This window comes from Macrobrachium nipponense, chromosome 8 (genome assembly GCF_015104395.2).
Source record: "Macrobrachium nipponense isolate FS-2020 chromosome 8, ASM1510439v2, whole genome shotgun sequence".
Classification (NCBI taxonomy): domain Eukaryota; kingdom Metazoa; phylum Arthropoda; class Malacostraca; order Decapoda; family Palaemonidae; genus Macrobrachium; species Macrobrachium nipponense.
The window spans coordinates 41,559,002-41,584,857 of NC_087203.1; the positions used below are offsets into that span (position 1 = coordinate 41,559,002).

At 35.5% G+C, this 25,856-nt stretch overlaps 1 protein-coding gene across 2 annotated transcripts in view; it reads right to left on the reverse strand.

Moving 5' to 3' along the window:
- LOC135222715 (uncharacterized) overlaps positions 1-25,856 on the reverse strand; it is a 137,496-nt gene that overhangs the window by 111,572 nt on the left and 68 nt on the right. For both annotated transcript variants that reach the window (XM_064260919.1, XM_064260918.1), the window contains exon 1: positions 25,710-25,856. This exon is cut by the window's right edge and continues 68 nt beyond it. In XM_064260919.1, the coding sequence (XP_064116989.1) occupies positions 25,710-25,856 (147 nt within the window). The remainder of the gene's footprint in view (positions 1-25,709) is intronic.

The window sequence follows — 25,856 nt, forward strand, 5'->3', positions numbered from 1 at the left end:
ATTCTTCATCTTACTGTCCACCCTCTCCTAACAATTGTTTCGCAGTGCAACTGCTTTGAGGTTTTCCTCCTGTTACTCCTTTCAACCCTTTTACTGTCAATTTCCGTTTCAGCGCTGAATGGCTTCAGTTGCCCCAGTGCTTGGCATAATGCCAAAAAAGCTATGTAAATCAAAACAAATCTCCTTTGGCGAGGTACTGTTGATTTGAATTCATCTTACCTGAGTTTGAATTTATCTTGGGTTTGAATTCCTCTAACCTTTTACTTAGTGCATTGAGGGTTTGAATTCATCTTATTTTGTGCACTAAGGGTTTGAATTCATCTCATTTTGTGCACTAATGGTTTGAAATCCTCTTACTTGGTGCACTGAGGGTTTGAATTCATCTTATTTTGTGCACTAATGGTTTGAAATCCTCTTACTTGGAGCCCATTGTATATATATATATATATATATATATATATATATATATATATATATATATATATATATATATATATATCATTTCGCTTAATTCGTCCACGAGAGTCAAGTTAATATGGTAAATTTCACAGGGGAATGATATTTTGAGATCCTTATGACTCTTGTTAGTAAGAAAAATGTTTTTGCCGGTAAGGAAGAAGCAGGGAAAGTCTGGTTATTGCTAATAATAATAATAATAATTAATAATAATAATAAAATAATAATAATAATAATAATAATAATAATAATAATAATTCCCGTTATTTCTCCGATAATATTATTCTTACCATTCAGGAGTAGCACCACCATTAATAATTTATCATATTCATAACAGAAATAATGCTACTTAAGTTGGTAATAATGACGGTTGTTATTGTCTCTCATCATCCGAGGGGCCGTGGGGCGCTCGATCCTTCGGACACAAATAATATCCTCTTGTAATCCCCCCCCCCCATGTTTTTTCCTCCCCCATAATGGACTCGTAAATCCGAAGTGAGTCGAAATATATGACTGTCATTTCGAGAAACGTCAGAGAGAGAGAGAGAGAGAGAGAGAGAGAGAGAGAGAGAGAGAGAGATTTGGTCCTGCTCTAATTAGGAATCTTGTGAATTCCTTAATTACTACGTTTTTTGTATCGTTTATAACTCATCGATTTCAGTAATGGCCGTCTGTAATTGCCTCTTGGACCGTCTGGGTGTGTTCGTGTTATGATCCCTGGATCAGGTGAATTTGGGGAGCTGCCGTAGGGGACGGGGAGAGGAGAGAGGAGGGGGGGGGGGGGGGGGGGGGGGGGGGGGGGGGGGGGGTGACGAGAGAGGCAAGATGAGGAGAGAGAGAGGCGAGAGAGAGAGAGAGAGTGAGAATTTCGAGTCAGTTGGAATAATCTATAAAACTGTATGTGTGTGTGTATATATATATATATATATATATATATATATATAATATATATATATATATATATATATATATATATATATATATATATATAAAGTTCACTTGAAATGTAGAATATACTACGAAAGTACTTGTTCTAAGTCCATGTTTCACTTACCATTACTACCGTGGACTAGATAATATATATATAATATATAATATATATATAGGATTATATATATAATATATATTTATAATATATATATAATATATATATATCTATATATATATCTATAATATATATATAACTATATATAATATATATATATATTGACTTAGTTCCATTCACCAGATCTAGGGAATTCCAACATCCATACGTACAGTGAATACTCCACTTGTAGGTGTCTTCATATTTTTTTGTTCAACACGATTATCACCGAGACCTTCTTTCTTGTGAAGGGCTTAGAGAGCGCCGAATGAATTTCCCCAACGGCACGGGTTCTTTGCTCGGTGCTGGAAAGCCCAGGATTCCAAGATTATCTTCTGATTCTTGTTTGGATTCGCAAAGGATTTCTTGGAAATTGCACCTGAAGATGTTAGCAAAAGTAGATAATGTATGCGTTCGCTGTATTGCTCTTGTGTGTGTGTGTGTGTGTGTGTATATATATATATATATATATATATATATATATATATATATATATATATATGGCATAATGCCCATTCGGGTACCAAGAATTAAATCCTTAAAAAATGTGAGACATTGCGCACTACTGCTTCCATACTTTTAAATGCAAATATGTACAAACTTCTTAAATTGAAAAAACAAACAAACAAACAAAAATTTCATCAACATTGTCTGTCTCATTCATTTACACCCGTAAAATCTTATTTTGTATTTTATTTTATTATTTTAAAGAACTCATTCCCATTTCCCTCAGAGTAAGTTGCCTAGTATTTGCGAAGGTAATCACATCTGTTATGAATTGTTTTATACCTTGCTGGAATTGGCAAGTTTCTCGTAATTCATTCCATTTTGCCAGTTTTATAACCAGAACGGGAAAATGTTCGCTTTCATTGTATTTTGGTTAGTTGTTTTGAGTATTCCTTACTTTTAATAGTGTTGGGACGAAGATGTAACAAGTTCCTAAAAATACTTGTGATGATGGTGCTATTATCCGTTAGGACTTGGCGGAATTTGCTCGGTGATAAAACTGTAGTCTTGAGGAACCTACTTGTAATGAGAAGGATGACAAAACCGCTATCCAGAACCTCACATTAGATATGAAAAATTAAAACTGAAGGACTGGTCATGATAATTAGGGGCTGTTGTGTTTTCAGTGTATTGTCTTCGTCATGCCCTCCTCCTCCTCCCCCTCCCCCTCCACATCCCCTTTCTCCGGTCGTATTTAACCGCCCCCCCCTCCTTCTTCCCCCCTTTCCTCTCTCGTCCCAAAAGAATGAAACGCTGAAACGCAATTATTATCAGAAGAAGGTTCGGTCTTGCACAATGAGATGACATTGTGAAACGCTCCGTACAGATTCTTTTGTTAATGAGACTTCCTTGTGTTATGGAGCAGTTCAGTGCACGAGGCAGCACGACGAAAAACATGACGAATGAGTGAAATCGCAAACGAAAATATATATATTTGTTCTTAATTATCAGGATGAATGAAATCGCAGAGAGAGAGAAAAAAAATATTGTTCTTAATTATCATACCCGCCGTGAAGGGGGAACACACAGCCGTGTCTCCATAATCTCGTCGTCAAACATAAGTATGACTGTATGTAATTATTACTGCGCCCATGAACGTTAATTCCCGGCTAATGCCGGTCTAACAATGCAGCCTGCATTGCAGTTTCCATTTCTATGTCGTTCGATGCTTCGTTAATGATGTTTCCCTTCCTGGGTTAATTGCAAATCTCTCGGAGCAGATTGGACTCGATGATGTGGAGGCAAAAGTGGAACCTTTGCGTCAATGTGTTCAGCGTCAATGGATGGCGGAAGTTCTTGAACGCCAGGTCGAAGACAACAGCATATTTTCGATTTCGTTTCGTTTTCATGTTTAAGGAATGTTGTTTCTTATCTTTTTTTTTAAGGTTCTATAATCTCTCTTTATCTATTTATTTTCGATTTTGTATTGTTTTCATATTTAAGGAATGTTGTTTCTTATCTTTTTTTTGTAGGGGTTCTATAATCTCTCTTTATCTATTTATTGGTTTATTCATTTATTTTATATATATAGTATATATATATATATATACAATATATATATATATATATATATATATATATATATATATTTTTAATAAGAGATTTCTTTCTGTATTTCCATCTACATTTTCTTTGGAAGCTTCAATTTCAAGTAATTGGCTCCTTTGGTGGGTTTATCTTCTGAATAATAATAATAATAATAATAATAATAATAATAATAATAATAATAATGATAAAACACCAAGAGTTGAAGGACATGATCAGGAAAGAATATATGCAGAGACTCAAGGCGATACTCAAGTCAAAACCTAACGCCGGAAATATGATAAAAGCCATAAACACATGGGCAGTGCCAGTAATCAGATACAGCGCAGGAATAGTGGAATGGACAAAGGCAGAACTCCGCAGCATAGATCAGAAAACCAGGAAACATATGGCAGTACACAAAGCACTACACCCAAGTGCAAATACGGACAGACTATACATGACACGAAAGGAAGGAGGGAGAGGACTACTAAGTATAGAGGACTGCGTCAACATCGGGAACAGAGCACTGGGGCAATATCTGAAAACCAGTGAAGACGAGTGGCTAAAGAGTGCATGGGAAGAAGGACTAATAAAAGTAGACGAAGACCCAAAAATATACAGAGACAGGAGAATGACAGACAGAACAGAGGACTGGCACAACAAACCAATGCACGGACAATACATGAGACAGACTAAAGAACTAGCCAGCGATGACACATGGCAATGGCTACAGAGGGGAGAGCTAAAGAAGGAAACTGAAGGAATGATAACAGCGGCACAAGATCAGGACCCTAAGAACCAGATATATGCAAAGAACGATAGACGGAAATAACATCTCTCCCATATGTAGGAAGTGCAATACGAAAAATGAAACCATAAACCACATATCAAGCGAATGCCCGGCACTTGCACAGAACCAGTACAAAAAGAGGCATGATTCAGTGGCAAAAGTCCTCCACTGGAGCCTGTGCAAGAAACATCAGCTACCTTGCAGTAATAAGTGGTACGAGCACCACCAGAGGGAGTGATAGAAACGATCAGGCAAAGATCCTCTGGAACTATGGTATCAGAACGGATAGGTGATACGCGCAAATAGAACCAGACGTGACGTTGATTGACAAAGTCAAGAAGAAAGTATCACTCATTGATGTCGCAATAGCATGGGACACCAGAGTTGAGAGAGAGAGAAAAGGGAAAATATGGATAAGTATCAAGATCTGAAAATAGAAATAAGAACAGAATATGGGATATGCCAGAAATCGTACCCATAATCATAGGAGCACTAGGCACGATCCCAAGATCCCTGAAAAGGAATCTAGAAAAAACTAGAGGCTGAAGTAGCTCCAGGACTCATGCAGAAGAGTGTGATCCTAGAAACGGCGCACATAGTAAAAAAGAAAAGTGATGGACTCCTAAGGAGGCAGGATGCAACCCACCCGGAACCCCACACTATAAATACCACCCAGTCGAATTGGAGGACTGTGATAGAAAAAAAATAAAAAATAAAATAAAAAAAAATAAAAATAATAATAATAATAATAATAATCGTGATCTGCAAATAATTTCAAATGAAAAGGGTTCAACCTCTGAATATAATAATAATAATAATAATAATAATAATAATAATAATAATAATAATAATAATAATAAAGGTTTTATTGAAATAATGGCTATTTCAGCGCGTTTATCTTGTATAGAAGTTTCTCTATTCTTTTTTATTACTGACTTTCTTCTGTACCCGAATTGGCTATTAAAACGCCAGATGTGGCCAAACGCGGCTGAAATAAACCATTGTTCTCAATTAAATGTGTTAATGAAGGTCTTCTTCCAACATGTAATAATAATAATAATAATAATAATAGTAATAATAATAATAATAATAATAATAATCGTGATCTGCAAGTAATTTCAAATAATACTAATAGTTTTGTTAAAAATAATGGCTATTTTCAGCCGCGTTTATTTTTTTAAAGGAGTTCCTCTATTCTTCTTATGACTGACTTTCCTTCTGTATTCAGATTGGCTATTTTTTACAATAAAAGCTTTATGGAGGAAGTCTTCTTTCAGCATATAATAATAATAATAATAATAATGATAATAATAATAATAATAATAATAATAATAATAATAATAATAATAATAATAATAATCGGGATTTGCAAGCAATTTCAAATGAAAAGGGTTCATCAGAATATGATAATAATAATAATAATGAATAATAATAATAATTAATAATAATAAAGGTTTTATTGAAAACAATGGCTATTTCAGCGCGTTTATCTTGTATAGAAGTTTCTCTATTGTTTTTATTACTGACTTTCTTCTGTACTCGAATTGGCTATTAAAACGCCAGATGTGGCCAAACGCGGCTGAAATAACCATTGTTCTCAATTAAATGTGTTAATGAAGGTCTTCTTCCAACATGTAATAATAATAATAATAATAATAATAATAATAATTAATAATAATAATAATAATAATAATAATCGTGATCTGCAAGTAATTTCAAATAATAATAATAGTTTTGTTGAAAATAATGGCTATTTCAGCCGCGTTTATTTTTTTATAGGAGTTCCTCTATTCTTCTTATGACTGACTTTTCTTCTGTATTCAGATTGGCTATTGTTTGCAATAAAGCTTTATGAATGAAGTCTTCTTTTAGCATATAATAATAATAATAATGATGATGATAATAATAATAATAATAATAATAATAATAATAATAATAATAATAATAATCGGATCTGTAAGTAATTTCAGTCTGGAATTGAATATCGTATATGTGATAAACATCGTTGCGCTTGATTACAACGGCGCAATGAAGCGAGTATACGGCGTTCCCAGCCCCTCTTAGAAAAGATGCGTATGCGATACAAACCTCATTGAGTGTGAGATGTTGTACCAATAATAGGTCCGATACCTTCCACTCGCCTCCTAAAGTTGTCAGAGAAGAAATATGTCACCTATTTAATATTGACTGGAATAGGACTTCTGACATAAATTTGCATTATTGGGTGGGTGTATTAGCCTGAGGAAGATTGTGCCATTTGCATAGAATATATGCAAATTCTAGGGAAGGTTTTGATGCTATTGAAAAGCGACGTCTGCTGTATTCATGGCTGGAATACGCATTTAAAGTTGTCTGACCTATATTCTAATTGATTTCATGATATTTCAGATTTTAGTTTTCTGTCCGCCCTCAGATCTTACAAACTGCTTGAGGCTAGAGAGCTGCAAATTTGTATGTTGATCATCCACCGTTCAGTCTGCAAACATACCAAATTGCAGCCTTTTAGCCTTAGTAGTTTTGATTGTATCTAAGGTTAAAGTTAGCCATGATCGTGCGTCTGGCGACGCTATAGGACAGGCCACCACCGGGCCGTGGCTGGAAGTTTTATGGGCTGTGGCTTATACAGCATTATACGCTGTACAGAAAACTCGATTGCGCCGGCGCCGAAGAAACCTCGGCACTTTTTTTTTTTTGATCAAATATTTATTTGTGGAAGTCGCTCGTTGATACTGTTCACTGAGAGTTATAGAGTCCTTCCTGAATTTCTCTTTTAAATTTAGCCTAAAGGATCACTCACTCAAGTATTGTCATATTTCAACCGCTCTTTATTAAATCAAGTAGTGGAGGGTTGGGGGGGCGGTGGGGTCCTGACCTCATTCTATTTATGTCGTGACCAGCTCTGATTTTCATCTGTCATCGGTCTTCATCCTCTTTCAGCAACCTGACTTAAAAGTTTCCTCTCGCTCCAATTTTTGTATTATTATTTATGTTGTAGTTTCCTTTCGACCGTCTCGTCTGTGATTGTGGAGAACTTTGGAAGCCATAAGAAGTCTTCTTTTGCTTAAGTATTTAATGTTTTATTTGATAAATCTACACCTCCTGTGTTCTAAGGCCTTTCCACACTAGGAAACATTATTTGCTTTCCTCGAATGCATTAAAATAACCAAGTAGAATACAGAGGTTAGTGCACCGAGAAGCATCCTGACGACAACTGAAGTCTGGTCTGGAAACATTGTTTATAAACAGTTTGGAAACATTCTGCAAACAATGTTTCCTAGTGTGGACAGGCCTTTAGAATACAAGCATCATTCTCAACGTGAATCCTTTTTTTTTTCTAAAAGCATTTAATGATATATTAATTAAATGGTGCATCTATATTTCCTGTGGTCCTGGAATACCAACTTCCTTCATCGTAGACAGGTAAGACCAACAGGTGGGTTGCAGGTGACACCAACAGGTGTTGGTTATTAGCTCCCCAGACAATACCTCACCCACTTCAGCTCTTTCTCAATACCCTGCCCTTATTCAGCCAGATCCTTCCTCACTTTGCCGCCAGTTTCTCCTCACCCTTTCCAGTTCCCCAACCGGCCTTCCAGTGGCCCCATCTTTGTCCGCCCCTTTCCAGGTATCGCATCCATTTCCTGTTCCTATGCCCTTTAAGCGATTTTTACCCGATTCCCAATACCCACCTACCTACACAGTAACCCTGGTCCCCCTCTCCCGCCCCCTCACCGACCCCTCCCTCCCTCCCCCCTTCCCGCACCCCCCTCCCTATACGCCATTTCACGCCCCATCCTCTTGTCACCAACCCATCTCCTTCCAATTCCAAATTCGCAATATCGCCACCCCCCCCATACCCTTTTCCAATTACCCTCCTCTATTTATCCATTCCCGTTCCCCCCCTCCCCCTCCCCCCTAAATCCCCACCCACAAAACAACCAAGTCCATCCCATCTAGTTTGCCCTATAATGGGAATGATAACACCGCCCATTCTGGAATGAGGCATCTAGGTCGGAAGTGAGAAAATCACCTTTTAATTTGAAAGTCGGATTTTATTTTTTATTTTTTTTTTAATATTTTCATCAGCAATTTCGTCACCTCCGATGGGCTTTGTAATGAACACGTTGCAAATGGTAATTGTGTGGATTCAGTGCTCGATCTTTTTTTTTTTTTTTTTTTTTTTTTTTTTTTGTTTTTTTTTTGCGGTATTTCGTTACTCCTGTTGATACAGAGGTGTGTTTGAATGAGGAATTAGTTGGCTGCATTGGACGGTTCTTACCGGCGGTTTCTCATTTGTGGCTTCATACTTGAAATGTCACGTATTGCTTGCATGCGTGTAGGTGTGTATATGTTACAGGGAATGTGTGAAATCCAGGGTTTTCACGAAATCCCTGGGGCATATATGAAATAACCAATTCGCATAGGAACATTTGAACCCCGAGGGCTAGTACTAAACTCGGTGAAACAGTGATTCATCTACACAGTTTCGCCGTGTTTAGTACTAGCCCTCGGGGTTCAAGTGTGTCTAAGCGAATTGGTCATTTCACATATTCCCTAGGGATCTTGGGATATGGAATTTCACATGTTCCCTGTAACATATGATTACATACGTACATTATGCGTGTATATATATATATATATATATATATATATATATATATATATATATATATATATATATATATATATTCTTGCGTGTGTTTGTGAGTTGTATATATATTTGAAATGTTCAAGTTCACGTGAACATAAGTACATAAATACATCTGACTGTCAAAGTCCAAAGAGGAATCATTTTTAGCAAAAATGCACTCTCTCAAAATCATAACCGGTAAGATTCAGCTTGTTACCACAACATAAACCAGTAGAAACGGAAATACTTATAGATTTCACTTGTTCTGTTCATGGATCAATGTATGTGTGATGACTTGAACATGTATGACAGTTTCTCGATAGCACTTATACCTTAAACTTCGATATATAAACGTATCATGTTCTACTTATGGATCAGGTACAAATCCTTACTTTTAGATTAGCGACAATGTTTCGAATTCCATCACACTGCATATGAGAAGGTATCTTTTATACCTCGCAAATAGGCGTAAAAAAACGTATTTTGTTGCAATATTCAGCACTGTAGGACAGGAGAGACTAACCCACGTCGAATAAATTCGACGAGGTGGGTGCCTTTGGCACGAAAAGTAGTGTCGTCAAACCTCTGAAAAAATATATATAAGAATCCAGGTCTCAACGCCATAGGGTATATAAGTCAGGCCCTTTAGCCCTGAAAGAGGCGATGATGCAGAAGCAAAGATCAAGGCAGGGAGTGACCAACTTCTTTCGTTCTTCCTTCGTGTGTGAAAAAAGAAGGAATTATTTTGGCGGTGGAAAACACCCATTCCCTCAGAGACGCCCTTGCGGTAGCCTCGGCGCCCCTTTGACCACTGGGTCGAATATCCCAGCGGCGGTGGAGCGTGTTCCTTTTTTCTCGAATTCTTTTCTGAAAGTTACTATCGTGTAGGACGTTACATTTCTTGGCTACCAAAAAGAAAAAAAAAAATCTAATCTTCAGATATTCGAAATATCGCACCCTTAAAAGTTTTCCGTGTTTGTTTAGACATTCTGCATAACTTTTTTCATTGTGTATTTTGAGTATCACCTAAAAGTTCATCGTCCCTTAAATGGTTTAGGTATTGCACTCTTATAAAAAAAAATCTTGCTTTTCTACCCTAGGTAATTGACCGTTTTCTTAGTTATTTTAAACGCGACGTTTAAGACAGTTCAGATATTTCTCCCTTACGACGATTAAAGTTTTGTGCTTCTCTATTTATTCTTCCTTAGGCGAAACAATCACATTTCTCCCACTGTCAAGTTTATCCATTGTCAAGTTTCCCTGCTGATGAGTTTCCCACTGTCAGGTGTCTCCACACAAGTTTCTCCGCTGTAAATTTCTCCACCGTCATGTTTTTCCACTGTTAAGTTTCCCCACTGTCAAGTTTCCCCTCTTTCAAGTTTCCCCACTGTCCAGTTTCTCCATTGTCAATTTTCCCCCTTTTGAAGTTTCCCAATGTCAATTTTCCCCTTTTTTAAGTTTCTCCACTGTCAAATTTCCCCACCGTCAATTTTCCCCTATATCAAATTTCCCCTCTGCCAAGTTCCTCCACTCTCAAGTTTCTACACTATTAAGTTTCCTCTCTTTCAAGTTTCTCCACCGTCAAGTTTCCCCTCCTTTAAGTTTCTCCAGCCTCAAGTTTCCCCTCTTTCAAGTTTCTCCACCTTCAAGTTTCCCCTCTGTCAAGTTTCTCCACTGCCAAGTTTCCCGATCAGTAAGCTTCCCCACTGTCAATTTTCCCCTCTTTTAAGTTTCTCCAATGTCAAGTTACCACTCTGTCAAGTTTCTCCACTGTCAAATTTCCCCACCGTCAAGTTTCCCCACTGTCAATTTTCCCCTCTATCAAGTTTCCCCACTGTCAAGTTTTTCCCTCTACCAAGTTTCCCCTCTGTCAAGTTTCCCCCTCTATCAAGTTTACCCTTTGTCCAGTTCTCCACTCTCAAGTTTCCCCACTGTCAGTGTCCTCTCTATCAATTTTCCCCTCTATCAAGTTCCCCACTGTCAACTTGCGTTTCTCTTCTGCGGCGGGTGCTCATTATCCCATTTCCCCTTTTCAGTTCATTCATTAGAGTTGTCGAGGAACCTCCACCGGTTCCCTTCGGTGCCAGACCTCCGGCAGCACGCATGTTGGAAGGGCGTCAGGAGAATATCTGAAGTGGTTCAGACAGTTTACCAGTGCGGATGTTCCCAGAGGGTTTCTTGCCAGCTTTGACCTTTGGACGGATAACAACAACGTGAGTAAAATCACGAGCAGACGCAGTTCGGTTTTCGAATCTCTTAAGGATTAGATAGAGGCAGTGCTTTGATTTTAGGAAGATGGGATATGTACGTGTTTTTAATTGTTTTATTATAAGTACCGGGGCGTATCTGTTTTAATCATATTCTCTTTTCGTATGAGAAAGCATACGTATGGAATATATGGTATGTTGGAATCAGCGTATTGAGAATGTTACAAAAATATGGATATTGAAATGTATTGTAACCAGACGTCGGGGAAATTTATTTTCGATGCTGGACGTACACATTTGTAAAGCGGGGATGCTGAAGAGTTTGTGTTAACTTTTGTGTTTATTAAGGAAAATCTTTATATATATATATATATAATATATATATATATATATATATATATATATATATATATATATATATATATTATTACAAATCGAAGTCAGCTTCGATGCTTTCCCATTTGGAGTTAATATTGCATTGGAGAAGAAGGACGAGTATCATTGACAGTGAATGGCTGTTGGAAGTTTGGAGTTTTTTTTGTAGCATAATAATTATACAGTTCAAGCGAATTTGATCAATAGATCACACACTCACGTGCATACAAAAATGCGTGTGTATCTGGATGAAATATATATATACTTATATATATATATATATCTATATATATATATATATATATATACATACATACATACATATATATATATATATATATATATATATATATATATATATATATATATATATATATATATAATATATGCATATGTATATGTGTGGTAGTGTGTGTGTGTGTGCACTGATTCTTCGTCTGGTTATTTACATAAACATAACGCAAAACTAATTAGTAAATTAATTTGAATGCAGTCAAATATCGTCAACGAAATTCCGTCTTGGAACTCCTTCTTTGATTTTGTACCGACGAACATCGCCAGCTATTTCACTCTCCACCTCATTGACTGTCTCGCAAACAGCACGTGCGTGGTAGGTTATCAACCCTGTTACCTGCGCATTTTGGACGGCGTTTTTTTGCCGTCCTCCTGACGGGTGTGATGGGCGAGATACGGCGTGACTCCTTCGGGAGCGAACACCCCTTCTCCTCCCCCCCTTTTTTTTCCTCGCTCGGTCGTAAATGATGTCTGGGTGTTGTGGTCTGTTCTCGCAAAGGTTGGTGGTGTAAGGGCTTACGGGTCCTTGGTACTGTTTTTGTGATTGTTTACTTTTTATTTTTTTTTTTTTTATATTTTAATTCCTAATTGTTGGTTGGTGTAGAGGCTTATGAGTCCTTGGTGCTGTGTTTTTCTGATTGATTTTCCTTTTTTAATTTTTAATTTTCATATTTTAAATTCTAATTTTTGGTGCTATCTGTAATTATGTGATTGAGTTTACTTTTTTTATTGTCTATTTTCATATTTTAAATCCTAATAGTTGTGTTCTGTTGAACGAGAGGTTTGTAAAAAATTTCAGGGAGAACTTTTGTTAATTCTAACGCTACTCGTTCGATGTTCAAACGTTTCTAGCAGTGATAATAGTACCGGGAGAATAATCATGGTAATGATAAAACGTAGTGTTCCAAGCGAAGAGCATAGTACTAATTAAGATGTGTAAGGAACTGACAAAAAGGATGAATATAAAAATGAGGAATGAAAAAAATGATGAAAGATTTCGACCGATCTCTATCATCTCTTTGAGCTTTGAAAGTAATTTGAAAGAAAAAAAAAAAAAAAACTTGCAATCTTTTTTTGCAACTATACTCTTCAGCAACATTTAAATAAGCAATTTTTGCTTGAATACATTGGACATTACTGTATATTTATCGAAACGGGCTGGAAATATATTCGACTATTTCAGAGATATGAATTTCATCTTTGGGAAGTAATTTGAAAGTAATTTTGCTAAATAAATAAATAAATGAATAAAAAACTTGCAATCTTTTTTTACCATATTTTTCAGCATCATGTAAATAAACGCAATTTTTCCTGGAATACATTGCACACCAGAATATATTTATCGAAACGGGCTGGAAATATATTCGAATATTCCAGAGATATGAATTTCGTCTTTGGGAAGCAAGTTGAAAGTAATTTTGCAAAAAATAAAAAAAAAGAAAAAAAAAAACTTGCAATCCTTTTTTTTTCACCATACTTTTCAGCGACATGTAAATGAAAAAAATTTCTTGAATACATTGCACTTATGTTAATCAAAACGGGCTGGAAATATATATATATATATATATATATATATATATATATATATATATATTATATATATATATATATATATATATGCGAATATTTCAGAGATATGAATTTCGTTTTTGGGAGACTGATTCCTGTCATACCACGGATGGTTTTAGCCTCACGACGGTTTAAAGGATTATTATTGTAGCTTTTTGCAGTCTGGAGTGATATTTTTGAAAGCTTCATCAGTTTCTGATGAGACAGGACCAGCACACTGAGATCGAAATTTTGAGCAAGAAAAGTGAATGGAGACGGCACACGCAACGTGAGTCTTAGTAGCATTTCGTTCATAAAGAATTTCATCTGAAAATGTACAGTTCGTGCCATTCAGTCCAAGGAAGCACAAAGGTAAATGAGTCTCTTAATAAGAAATAGGCTAGTGTACAGTCGGTGTTTCATAGATTTCTGTACTAGACGTAGCGGGTGTTTCATAGATATCTGTGCTGGACACACGCACACTCACACAAGAAATAGCATAGTGTAGCGGGTGTTCCATAGATTTATGTACTAGTTTCACAAACACACACACACACACATACGAAATATAAAAGTGTAGCCGGTTTTTCATAGATTACACATACACACAGCATAAGAAATAGAAACGTGTAGGGGTGTTCCATAGATTTCTGTACTAAATTCATACTCAGTAAAAAATAGAAAAGTGTAGCCGGTTTTTTATAGATTACTGTACGCGGGTGCGCGCGCGCACACACACACACACACACAAAAAAACACACACACACACACACACACACACACACACAGCGAACGAAAGGTTTATAATCGATATAGAAATATTCTTAACGAGGCGAAAGGAACTGCCTACTAAAATTACCCCCTTTTTTTTCCTCTTTCTCCAAAGTGGAGAAAAAAAATAAAAAATAAAAAAGGAGCGGAGAGAGAGAGAGAGAGAGAGTCTTGGGTGTAATGAGGTAAGCGATTGACAATTAGCCACCCAAACAAAGGTTAAAGGAAAGAAATCAATAATAAAAAATCAGGGTCAATAAGAGAATTGCAAGATAGAGGCATTGAAATATAAAACAAAAAACAAAAAACAAAAAACAAAAAACAGTGGTGTCTACTTTTTCAAGACAGGAAATTGTAGACGCGTCTGTTGAAGTAGGGAATGCTTGATAAATTAGAGAAAATAAAGGCAGAGAGAAAAAGCAGTTCGTTTAAACTAAATGATAAAAAAAATAATAATAATAATGCATGTTATTATTATTATTATTATTATTATTATTATTATTCTTATTATTATTATTATTATATTATTTATTATTATTATTTTAGTTTGAACAAACTACTTTTTCTCTCTGCCCTTATTTTAATAATGATAATAAAGCTTATTATTATATTATTATTATTATATCGTATAGGACAGTCCCACAGGGGCCATTAATTTAAAATTAAACCTTCCAAAGGATATGGTGTTGATTACAAAGAAGAAGCAGAAGGTCATAGGAAATAAAAAAAAATCTCTTATTTAAATAGGATAAATAAACAAACAAATTAATGAGTAAACAGATAATAACGTAAATAAATGTTAAGATACAAGGATAATTGCTTTACGGTAGTAATTCATCATAGAAAGAATGGAAAATGAGATGATGGCCAATTAAAAAAGAAGAAAAAAGAAAGGATGAACAAGGAATTAGGGTCAGACAGTTGATTAGATTCGCCTTTTTTTCCAGAGAGCCAATCATTTTCAGATCACTCTTTGTAAAACTCATTAAAAGCATAAGAGATCAAGAAGGTCGATCCAGGCGATGAGCGACAATCGCCTGATTTGTAAATAAGTTATATTTGACCCCGGGGCGGAATGGCTTTGTCGAAAGATATTGTGGGGTGCACTGTCGGCGTTACTTTTTTAAGGTCCTTTGCAGCGTCCCTTCGGCCCCTAGCTGCAACCCCTTCCAATCCTTTTACTGTACCTCCGTTCTTAGTCTCTTTCTTCCATCTTTCTTTCCACCCTCCTCATAATTGTTTCGTAGTGCAACTGCGAGGTGCTCCTCCCGTTGCACTGTGAAACTGTTTTTACTCTCAATTTCTCTGTCGGCGCTGAATGACCTCATAGGTCCCAGGGCTCGGCCTTTGGCTTAATTTTCATTTTTCTGTGAAAGAAAACTATTGTGGTGGATTTGTCTGTTCGTCTGCGCGTTTTACTGTCCGTCGTACATCCACAAAAAGCAGTTAGAAATAAACCGTACAACCAAAAAGAGTTGTTAAAAAATCCACAGAGAGTTGTTGAGAAATTCAGTTGTTAAAAATCCACAAAGAGTTATTTAATAAATCCGTTAAAGTATCCAAAAAGAGTTGCTGACAAATTCACAAAAAGTTATTTTTAAAAATCCACAAAGAGTTATTCAAAAAATCCGTTCAAAATACACAGAGCTGTTGACAAATTCACAAATTGTTAAAAATCCACAAAGAGTTATTTTAAAAATCCGTTAAAAATTCACAGACTTGTTGACGAATTCACAAAGAGTTGTTTTTAAAAATTCCACAAAGAGTCATTCAAAAAATCCACAGAGTTGTTATGAAACCCACAAAGGGTTATTAAAAATCATCGAAGTGTTGGAAAATCCAAAAAGTTATTTAAAAAATCAACAAGGAGTTATTAAAAAATCTACAGAGTTATTTAAAAAATCCTCAAAGATGTATTATAAATCCACAAAGAGTTATTTTAAAAAATCCACAGAGAGCTATTAAAAACACTTATTTTAAATCTACAGATTTATTTAACAAATCCACAAAGAGTTGTTAAAAATCCAGAAACGGTTGTTAAAAAAAATACACAAAGTTATTTAAAAATTCCACAAAGTTGTTTAAAAAAATAAATCTGAAATGTATCCCAAGCAACAAAGCAACGATCCCACATCGAGTAACCCACAGCTGTCTTTCAAAACATTCCTGGCATTATTAGCATTGACACAGTGCCTGGAATTAACAATGGAAACAGACGTGGACCATTTTTTTTTTAGGTATTAGTTTGTTGTTGTTGTTGTTGTTGTTGTGAAGGGCGAGGCCGCGTCTCAGATATTTAAATTTTGGGTCGTATCGATGTCCCTCCACTGATGTCACCTAGATCGAGAGGATGATGTAACAATAGATGATGTGCCATTATTGTGTTTAAAGTCAGGAGGGGGTTAGAGGGGGGGGGGGGTAAGTTAGGTGGACTGATGAGAGGGGGTGAGGGAAGATTCATTTACTCTTTATAAGTGAGTGTTATTATTTTATTATTATTATTATTATTATTATTATTGATTATTATTATTATTATGATGATGGATGATGATGATGATGATGATGAAGAAATCCACAATACTATCGGTATAAATATATAATAATAATAATTATAATAATAATAGCACAAGTCAGTGATATGGTGAAGAAAAATAAAAATATATATAAATACATATTTTTAGATATATATTTACACCAACACGATTATTATTATTATTATTATTATTATTATTATTATTATTATTATTATTATTATTATTATTATTATTATATTGTATTATTAAGACCACGTGGAATTCTTGCTATAGTAAAATATTTGAATGATTATAGGACCCATAACATCCCATAAAAACGTATAATAATAATAATAATAATAATAATAATAATAATAATAATAATAATAATAATAATAATACGTAGAAAACGAAGAAGATTTGAAAGCTGCATTCTTCTTCTTCTTCTTCTTCTTCTTATTATTATTATTATTATTATTATTATTATTATTATTATTATTATTATTATTATTATTATTATTATTATTATTATTATTATTATACTATAATCGTTGGATACTCTTTAACACGAATTTAACCACTTAAATGGCCCTATTCACAGTAAATGCCTAAACGCTCCATTAAAGGTTAAATTCCAAGCTAAATCTTTACTTCCTCACGTGACCTTTGACCCCGCATATGTCGTCCACATCGATATGAGAATTGAAAAAGGCCCCTTCCATTCCCGATTGGAACTTTAACCTTTTGCTACGGACTCATTCCTAAAGAAAATAGTCGGATTATTAAAAAAAAAAAGAAAAAATACGACGGCTATTCCTCGTTTGTGATGACCTTTCATTCACGTTGGTTTAATCTATAGTTTTTGAGTGTAATTTTCTCCATTAGTGGGATTATGATCGACGTCGCCAACGATTGGTATGTCTGCCATGTTGGTATCATCACTGACAGTTTTTTAAATTATTTTTTTATAAATTTTCTTATTTTTCAGATGTGGAGGAATCTATAGAATTTACTGGTTTTTTACGTTAGATGTTTTCATATGCAGATGTGGACGTATTTATAGTTATTGGTAGAATGTATAGAAATAGAATTTATTTTTCGAGTTAAGTAATTTATATATAATAAGAATATAATAATCATATATATATAGATATATATATTATATATATATATATATATATATAGATATATTATAATATTCTATATATATAATATATTATATATATATTATATTCATATTTAGCGCAGATTGATGACGAGAAATCAAGCTCTAGCGGCAATGGTTGACAGTGATACTCAACATGACTTCCTATCCATTCTTCACTTTCGGGATGGAGAATTGTATTCCATACTTGAACGCCCCACAGACAATTCAATTCTCCTTCCAATCTTCCGCCAGATTTCCTGGTCAAATAGCCTGGTAAACTCTGCCCACTTGGACAACATGCGTTTTGACCTTTTGTCTCCGACACTTCCTCTGTCATGACCACGAGCCGCTGTTGTCGAAGTTATCGATCCGCGTCGTGGAATGGAAATCAGGTTCGCGCGAAGACTTGGGAATATTTTGCACGAAGTGGGAACTGTGTATTTTGTAAAAATCTCTCTCTCTCTCTCTCTCTCTCTTTGCCATTATTGAGATCTTTTGCTCAGGAAGATATCGGAATCTCTCTCTCTCTCTCCCTCCTCTCTCATCTCTCTCTCTCTCTGATATCATCTCTCTCTCTCTCTCTCTCTCTCTCTCTCTCTCTCTCTCTCTCTCTCTCTGCCTCCATTCACATCTTTTGCTCAGGAAGATATCATCTCTCTCTCTCTCTCTCTCTCTCTCTCTCTCTCTCTCTCTCTCTCTCTCTCTCTCTCAATCTAATGTATTTAATGGCCCATCAACATAATTATAATAGGTCCCCGTGGCTTGTGCTGCTCTCTCTCTCTCTCTCTCTCTCTCTCTCTCTCTCTCTCTCTCTCTCTCGTTTAATCTATCGTTAGCGTAATGAAATTAGTAACAGTGGTTTGTGTCACTACCCTGGCCGTAAGTAGTTTACGATGTTGGGTTCTAGGAAGTATGTACTCTGTTCAATTAAAACAGGTTTCTAACGTGAATATAAAAGTGATATTTTATGTCCGAAATTAAAATTATGTCTAATGAAGGTGCCTTTATTTCCGGGTCAATTTAAAGGCGTTAGTTACCGTTACTTGAGGATGCAATACTTGTATTGATGTGCATGATTGCTATGCATTTAGTTTTATTCATTTTATGCTTCTTGGTAGGCGTTACTTCTCGTCTCTTCCTGGGCTGTCGCGTCGTACCTGTTTGGCTACCTACTCTCTCATTTATTGCAGTAGTACCAGGTGTTTCTGCCCATTTACGCCCAAGCTGTGGAATATTGACTCCAATTCTAGTTTGTCTGATAACAACCCTCCCCACCACCTTTTGCCTTTGACATTCAGGAGAAAATAAATAGATTAATCTTGTGATTCTGTTGCCAGCGTGTGTTGGCTTTTGTTGGATTCCTTACCTGAGATCTATAGTATTAGGTCTTTTGCGAACTTCATAGGAAATGGTTAGTGGGAAGTGGTTCGGATTCCACGGTAACCTGTAGGATCCATGGGTTAATATTGTGTCTCAGATATGTTCGTATTTAGTGAGAGTTTTTTCTCTCATTGTCTAAGAATCTTTGTTTTCTTCTTTATCAAAGAATCTTCTATTTTTCTTTTATTTCTTTATCCAAGAATCTTCTTTTTTCTTTCTTTATCTAAGAATCTTCGTTTTTTCTATCTTTATCCAATATTTTTCGTTTTTATCTTTTTTTGTCTAAGATTCTTCATTTTTTCTATCTCTTTTTAAGTAAGAATCTTCGTTTTTTCCCTTCTGCCTTTATCAAAGAATCTTCGTTTTTTCCTTTTTTTTATTTTTCAAAATCTTGTTTTCGTTTTCTCATCTTCCTTTAAATCAAAGAATCCTTTCGTTTTTATATCTTCCTTTAACAAGAATCTTAGTTTTTTTCCTTTATCTTCCTTTATCAAAGATCGTCGTTTTTTATACTTCTTACAAAGAATCTTCGTTTTTTCCTTTTTTCTTTATCAAAGAATCTTCGTTTTCTTCTATCTTCCTTTATCAAAGAATCTTCGTTTTTTTTTATCTTCCTTTCTACTATCAAAGAATTCTTAGTTTTTTTTGCTATCTTCCTTTAATCAAAGAATCGTCGTTTTTTATCGTTCTTTTATCAAAGAACTCTTCGGTTTTTTTGTATCCTTCCTTTATCAAAGGAATCTTCGTTTTTTTTCCATTTCTTGGCTTTCTTATCAAAGCGAAAAATCTTCGTTTTTTTCCCTTCTTGCCTTTATCAAAGAATATCATTCGTTTTTTCCCTTTTTGCTTTTTACAAAGAATCTTCGTTTTTTACCATATCGTTCCTTTATCTCAAAGAATCTTCATTTTCTTCTATCTTCACTTTAATCAAAGGAATCTTCGTTTTTCTATCTTCCCTTTATCAAAGAAATATTCGTTTTTTTAATCTTCTTTATCAAAGAATCTTCGTTTTTTTCTATCTTCCTTTATCAAAGAATCTTCGTTTTCATCTATCTTCCTTTATCAAAGAATCTTAGTTTTTCCCCCTCTTCTTTTATCAAAGAATCATCGTTTTTCATGGTACCATGACGCCATGTACTCTTCGCATGCAACATTTTTTAATGAAAACTTTTTTCATTTTTTTTTTTTTCGAATCTTCAGCAGAAAACCCTTATGGACAGAGTCAACAGACTATAAATAACCCAGGAGAGCTCCAAAGGGAAATCAGCCACGAGAGAGAGAGAGAGAGAGAGAGAGAGAGAGAGAGGCAATTTACAGGAAAAGGTGATCAATATGTAAATATTAGATAACGGAAAAGTTATAGGAAAAGTTGATAAATGAACAGACATGATGGAATCGAAAATATAAGAATGAATTTGCTTGAATATTCTGCAGATCTGAGAATTCCTCTTTTATTTTATATATTATTTTATATATATTTATATTCAGTTTTATCACTTTGCGATGGGATTCCCAATAGTGGAGTGTCGATAAAACCTTCGGTATGGCTTCCTCAAGGCAATATCGGGAGGATTACATTCTCTTTGATCAAAGGCCTCTGGATTTAAGATACACATTGTTGTATGGACGGAATTGTCATATATCTTCACCAAGGAAAAAAGAATGGGGGGGGGGGGTGGGGGGGGGGTTGGATGCTGGTGGGACGGGGGTGTGGAGGGGGGGGGGTGGGTCATCGAAGGATATTCTCTGTAGGAGTAGAGGTTATTTTGAAGATAATGTTGTATTATGGAGGACTTGTTGCTTAGCATTTAATTTTGGCTTCGCTTGGCGTCAGAACTGATAGGAAAATTGTATGTGTCAATACAGGTTTATGTATGTCGATATAAATGCGCTAAACGTTATGGAAATGACTATTTGTGAGTGTGTAATTGTGTGTGTGTGTGTGTATATATATATATATATATATATATATATATATATATATATATATATATGTGTAATATATATCCTATTAAACTACAAATGTCCTTTAATATCTAATTCGCTCTACCTCGGAATTAATATATTTTCATATATGTTAACCGAATGGGAATTTTTAGTCGATAATACGTATGTGTGTATGTATGCAATAGACACTCCATTTTATGCTTCTGCTGTTGCGTGATATTTACTCACTTCTTTATTGACCTTATATTAACAATACTAATGGCAGTGAGGGGCGCTTGTTTTGGTTTACTCTTAAAAGGAAACTATAGAGATGGCTATTTGTCTGATGCTAGAAGGCTTCAAACTGACATGTTGATCACCCACCCTCCAATCATCAAATATACCAAATTGCCGCCCTCTAGCCTCAGTAGTTTTGATTATATTTAAGGTTAACTATACGCCCGTGACAACATAGGCCACCGCCGGGCCGTGGATGAGAGTTTCATGGGCTCCGGCTGAGAGTTTCATGGGCCGTGACTGAGATATTCATACAGCATTATACGCTGTACAGAAAACTTGATTGCGCCGAAGACACTTTTTTTATTTATTTATTTTTTTTTATTACTCCGAGGCATCACGTAGATGACCAATGAATACTTTTTTTGATAATTTCAGAATCGTCACGATTTGCAGGTATCAAATTAATGACAGTAGCGCTCATTAATAAAGCTAATTTTCTTTTCATAATAAAATTGCAGATGTCTTTTTCTAATTGCAAATATTTTGCGGGTACGAGGTCTTGCAAATGCTTTCTTGCTTATTGCGTAATTATTTTCTCCAATTTAATTTTCACCATTGCCGTGCGGTTTGATAATCTTTTCATACTTTTCGTAAAATAAATTATTGTCGACTGACTTCGTGATTTTTTTTTTTCTTTACTCATTTTGTTTTTTTCTTTTCTGATAACTGATTTCTTCTTACTGGACTTCTCAGTACCTTTTGTTACTTCTTGGTTTGGAAGCCTGAATGTTAAGTCAATGGCCCCTGTGGTGGTATTGTTCCATATTAATAAGGTTCATCTTCTGAATAATTATAATGATAATAATTTTTATTATTATTATTATTATAATTTTTTTTTTTTTTTTTTTTTGCTCTATCACAGTCCTCCAATTCGACTGGGTGGTATTTATAGTGTGGGGTTCCGGGTTTGCATCCTGCCTCCTTAGGGTCCATCACTTTTCTTACTATGTGTGCCGTTTCTAGGATCACACTCTCTCTGCATGAGACCTGAAAAAAAAAAAAAAAAAAGAAAAAAAAAAAAAAACTGACTTCTTGCCTCTTAGCTTTTCTAGATTCCTTTTCAGGGATCGGGGTTGGGATCGTGCTAGTGCTCCTATGATTATGGGTACGATTTTCCACTGGCATATCCATATCCTTCTTATTTTCTATTTCAGATCTTGATACTTATCCATTTTTTCCCTCTCTTTCTCTTCAACTCTGGGTGCCCCATGGTATTGCGACATCAATGAGTGATACTTTCTTCTTGACTTTGTCAATCAACGTCACGTCTGTCTATTGTGCACGTATCACCCTATCCGTTCTGATAACCATAGTCCCAGAGGATCTTTGCCTGATCGTTTTCTATCACTCCCTCAGGTTTGGTGCTCGTACCACTTATTACTGCAAGGTAGCTGATGTTTCTTGCACAGGCTCCAGTGGAGGACTTTTGCCACTGAATCATGCTCTTTTTGTACTGGTTCTGTGCAAGTGCCGGGCATTCACCTTGCTATGTGGTTTATGGTTTCATTTTTCGTATTGCACTTCCTACCAATATGGGAGAGATGTTATTTCCGTCTATCGTACTTTGAACCTATCTGGTTCTTAGGGCCTGATCTTGTGCCGCTGTTATCATTCCTCAGTTTCCTTCTTTAGCTCTCCCCCTCTGTAGCCATTGCCAATTGTCATCGCTGGCTAGTTCTTTAGTCTGTCTCATGTATTGTCCGTGCATTGGTTTGTTGTGCCAGTCCTCTGTTCTTTCTGTCTTTCTCCTGTCTCTGTATATTTCTGGGTCTTCGTCTACTTTTTATTAGTCCTTCTTCCCATGCACTCTTTAGCCACTCGTCTTCACTGGTTTTCAGATATTGCCCCAGTGCCTCTGTTTTCAATGTTGACGCAGTCCTCTATACTTAGTAGTCCTCTCCCTCCTTCCTTTCGTGTTATGATAGTCTGTCCGTATTTGCTCTTGGGTGTAAGTGCTTGTGTATTGTCATTTGGTTTCCTGGTTTTCTGATCTATGCTGCGGAGTTCTGCCTTCGTCCATTCCACTATTCCTGCGCTGTATCTGATTACTGGCACTGCCCATGTGTTTATGGCTTTATCATATTTCCGGCGTTGAGTTTTTGACTTGAGTATCGCCTTGAGTCTCTGCATATTATTTCTTTTTCCTGATCGTGTCCTTCATCTCTTGGTGTTTTTATATCTCCTCCTTATTCCATTATTCCCAGGTATTTGTATCCTGTCCTCATCTAGTGTTTGGATGTTGCTCCCCATCTGGTAGCTTTATCCCTTCAGTTCTCGTTACTTTGTCCTTTTTGTATGTTGACTAAGGCGCATTTTTCTATTCCAAACTCATTCTGATGTCCCCAAGATACAATCCTTACAGTCTGGATTAGGGTATCTATTTCTTTGATGCTCTTACCATACAGCTTGATGTCGTCCATGAACATCAGATGGTTGATTTTGTTGCCTCTTTTCTTGAGTTGGTACCCGGCATCCATCTTGTAGTACTTTTGTCATGGGAATCATGGCTACTACGAAGAGTAGTGGGGACAGTGAGTCGCCCTGGAAGATCCCCTCTCCTGATATTTACCTCTGCTAGTCTTATTCCAGAGCTTGTAAGTACTGTATTCCAGTTGCGCATTGTATTTTTGAGGAAGCTGATGGCATTTTCCTCTGCCCAATATATTTTCAGGCATTTCATTATTATTATTATTATTATTATTATTATTATTATTATATTATTAGTATTATTATTATTATTATTATTATTCTTGAATAGCTTTGAGAATTGAAAAAAATATTTTTCTAATAAATGATCTGTTCTTTGTGTCTTTCCTATTACCTTCTGTTTTTCAAATGAATACCACAACATTCTTTGGAAGTTTGAATTTCAAGTCACTATACTTGACCCCTGTGGTGGGCTTGTTCTTCATGAATAGGGTTCATCTTCTTGAGAATAATAATAATAATAATAATAATAATAATAATAATAATAATAATAATAATGGGGATGGGGTACCAGACTCGTCAAGCCACTGAATTGCAATAATAATAATATTAATAATTACGATTCTAGTCATCCTTTTTCTGGTGCATTGGTATGCTGATGTTGCAATGCTTTTTTGGTTGTTTTGCACACACGCTTTGACATAATTTGTGTCAATTATTTGCCTGATAATCAATTATTTACTTTGGTATCTCTCGCTTAGTTTCAATTTGCAGTTGGTGTCGTGGTGATTATATACGCAACGAACTTCTGGTTGAATTGCCATTCTTGACGTCATTATCGTTGATGTCTTATTAAATAGGCTATTCCACTTCAGTTTTTCATCTCAGATGTCACGGTGATGGACGTCAGCCTGAAATTCATGACGTCATGGTGATTGGTGTTTGTTATGGAATTCTGGTGTTTCATTCATGTCATAGTGATGAATTTGTTTAATTGACTTCACACTGGGGGATGAATTACGAGTGAGGAAATGCTCCTTTTGTGACTTCAGAAAGATGGATGTGTTCAGTATGACGTTTCAGTTGAATGAAAGTTTACAATGAATAATGTATTCTACATGATGCTGATCATGTTTTTTGATGTCATGATAATGTATCATGTGATCACTATGAAAATGCAGTTGAATTTCAATTACATAAAATTATAGTAGTTCATTATATCACGATGGATGTATTTAGTGCATAATAACGGTTGACATACAATCCATAACATCATATCGATAAAGGGGCACAGCATGAAACTGTAGATGAATTACAATGTCATTGCAGTCGATGACGTTACGATGATTATAATATTTTTCACTATGAATTATTTTTTTGTTTTTATCGTTGATTTGAGGAAGTGAAACCGTACTATTACGATGAATTTAGTGGAACATTACAGTTGACCTTACAATCTATGACATCGTATCGATAGATGGATACAGCATGAACTTTGTGACGTCATGATGATTATGATATGAAATGTATAAATACTTTTTTTCCCGTTAATTTGACGAAGGGGATATGTACTGCATATAGTGCAAGATGATAGTTGACCTTCAATGCGTGACACCATACCGATAAATGGATACAGTATGAAACTGTCGTTGAATTGCAACGCGTGACGTCATTGCAATTGATGATGTTATGATGATTTTTTTTTTTTTTTTTTTTTTTTTTTTTTTTTTTTTTTTTGTTTTTTTTTTTTTTTTTTTTTTTTTTTTTTTTTTTTTTGACCGTTGACGTATTGGTGAAGGGAAACGTTAATATAAAGATGGTACTTACCGTCCACTTCGAGGTCTGCCGCCATCCTTTCGGGGGGCCCAGTGGCAGCGTGGGCCCTGTCCTTGGACCCAGCTTGGCTGACCGCCTCTGCCCTGCCCATGAAGCCCACCATAGCGAGGAGGAGGAACGAGCAGAAGAGGGCGGTTG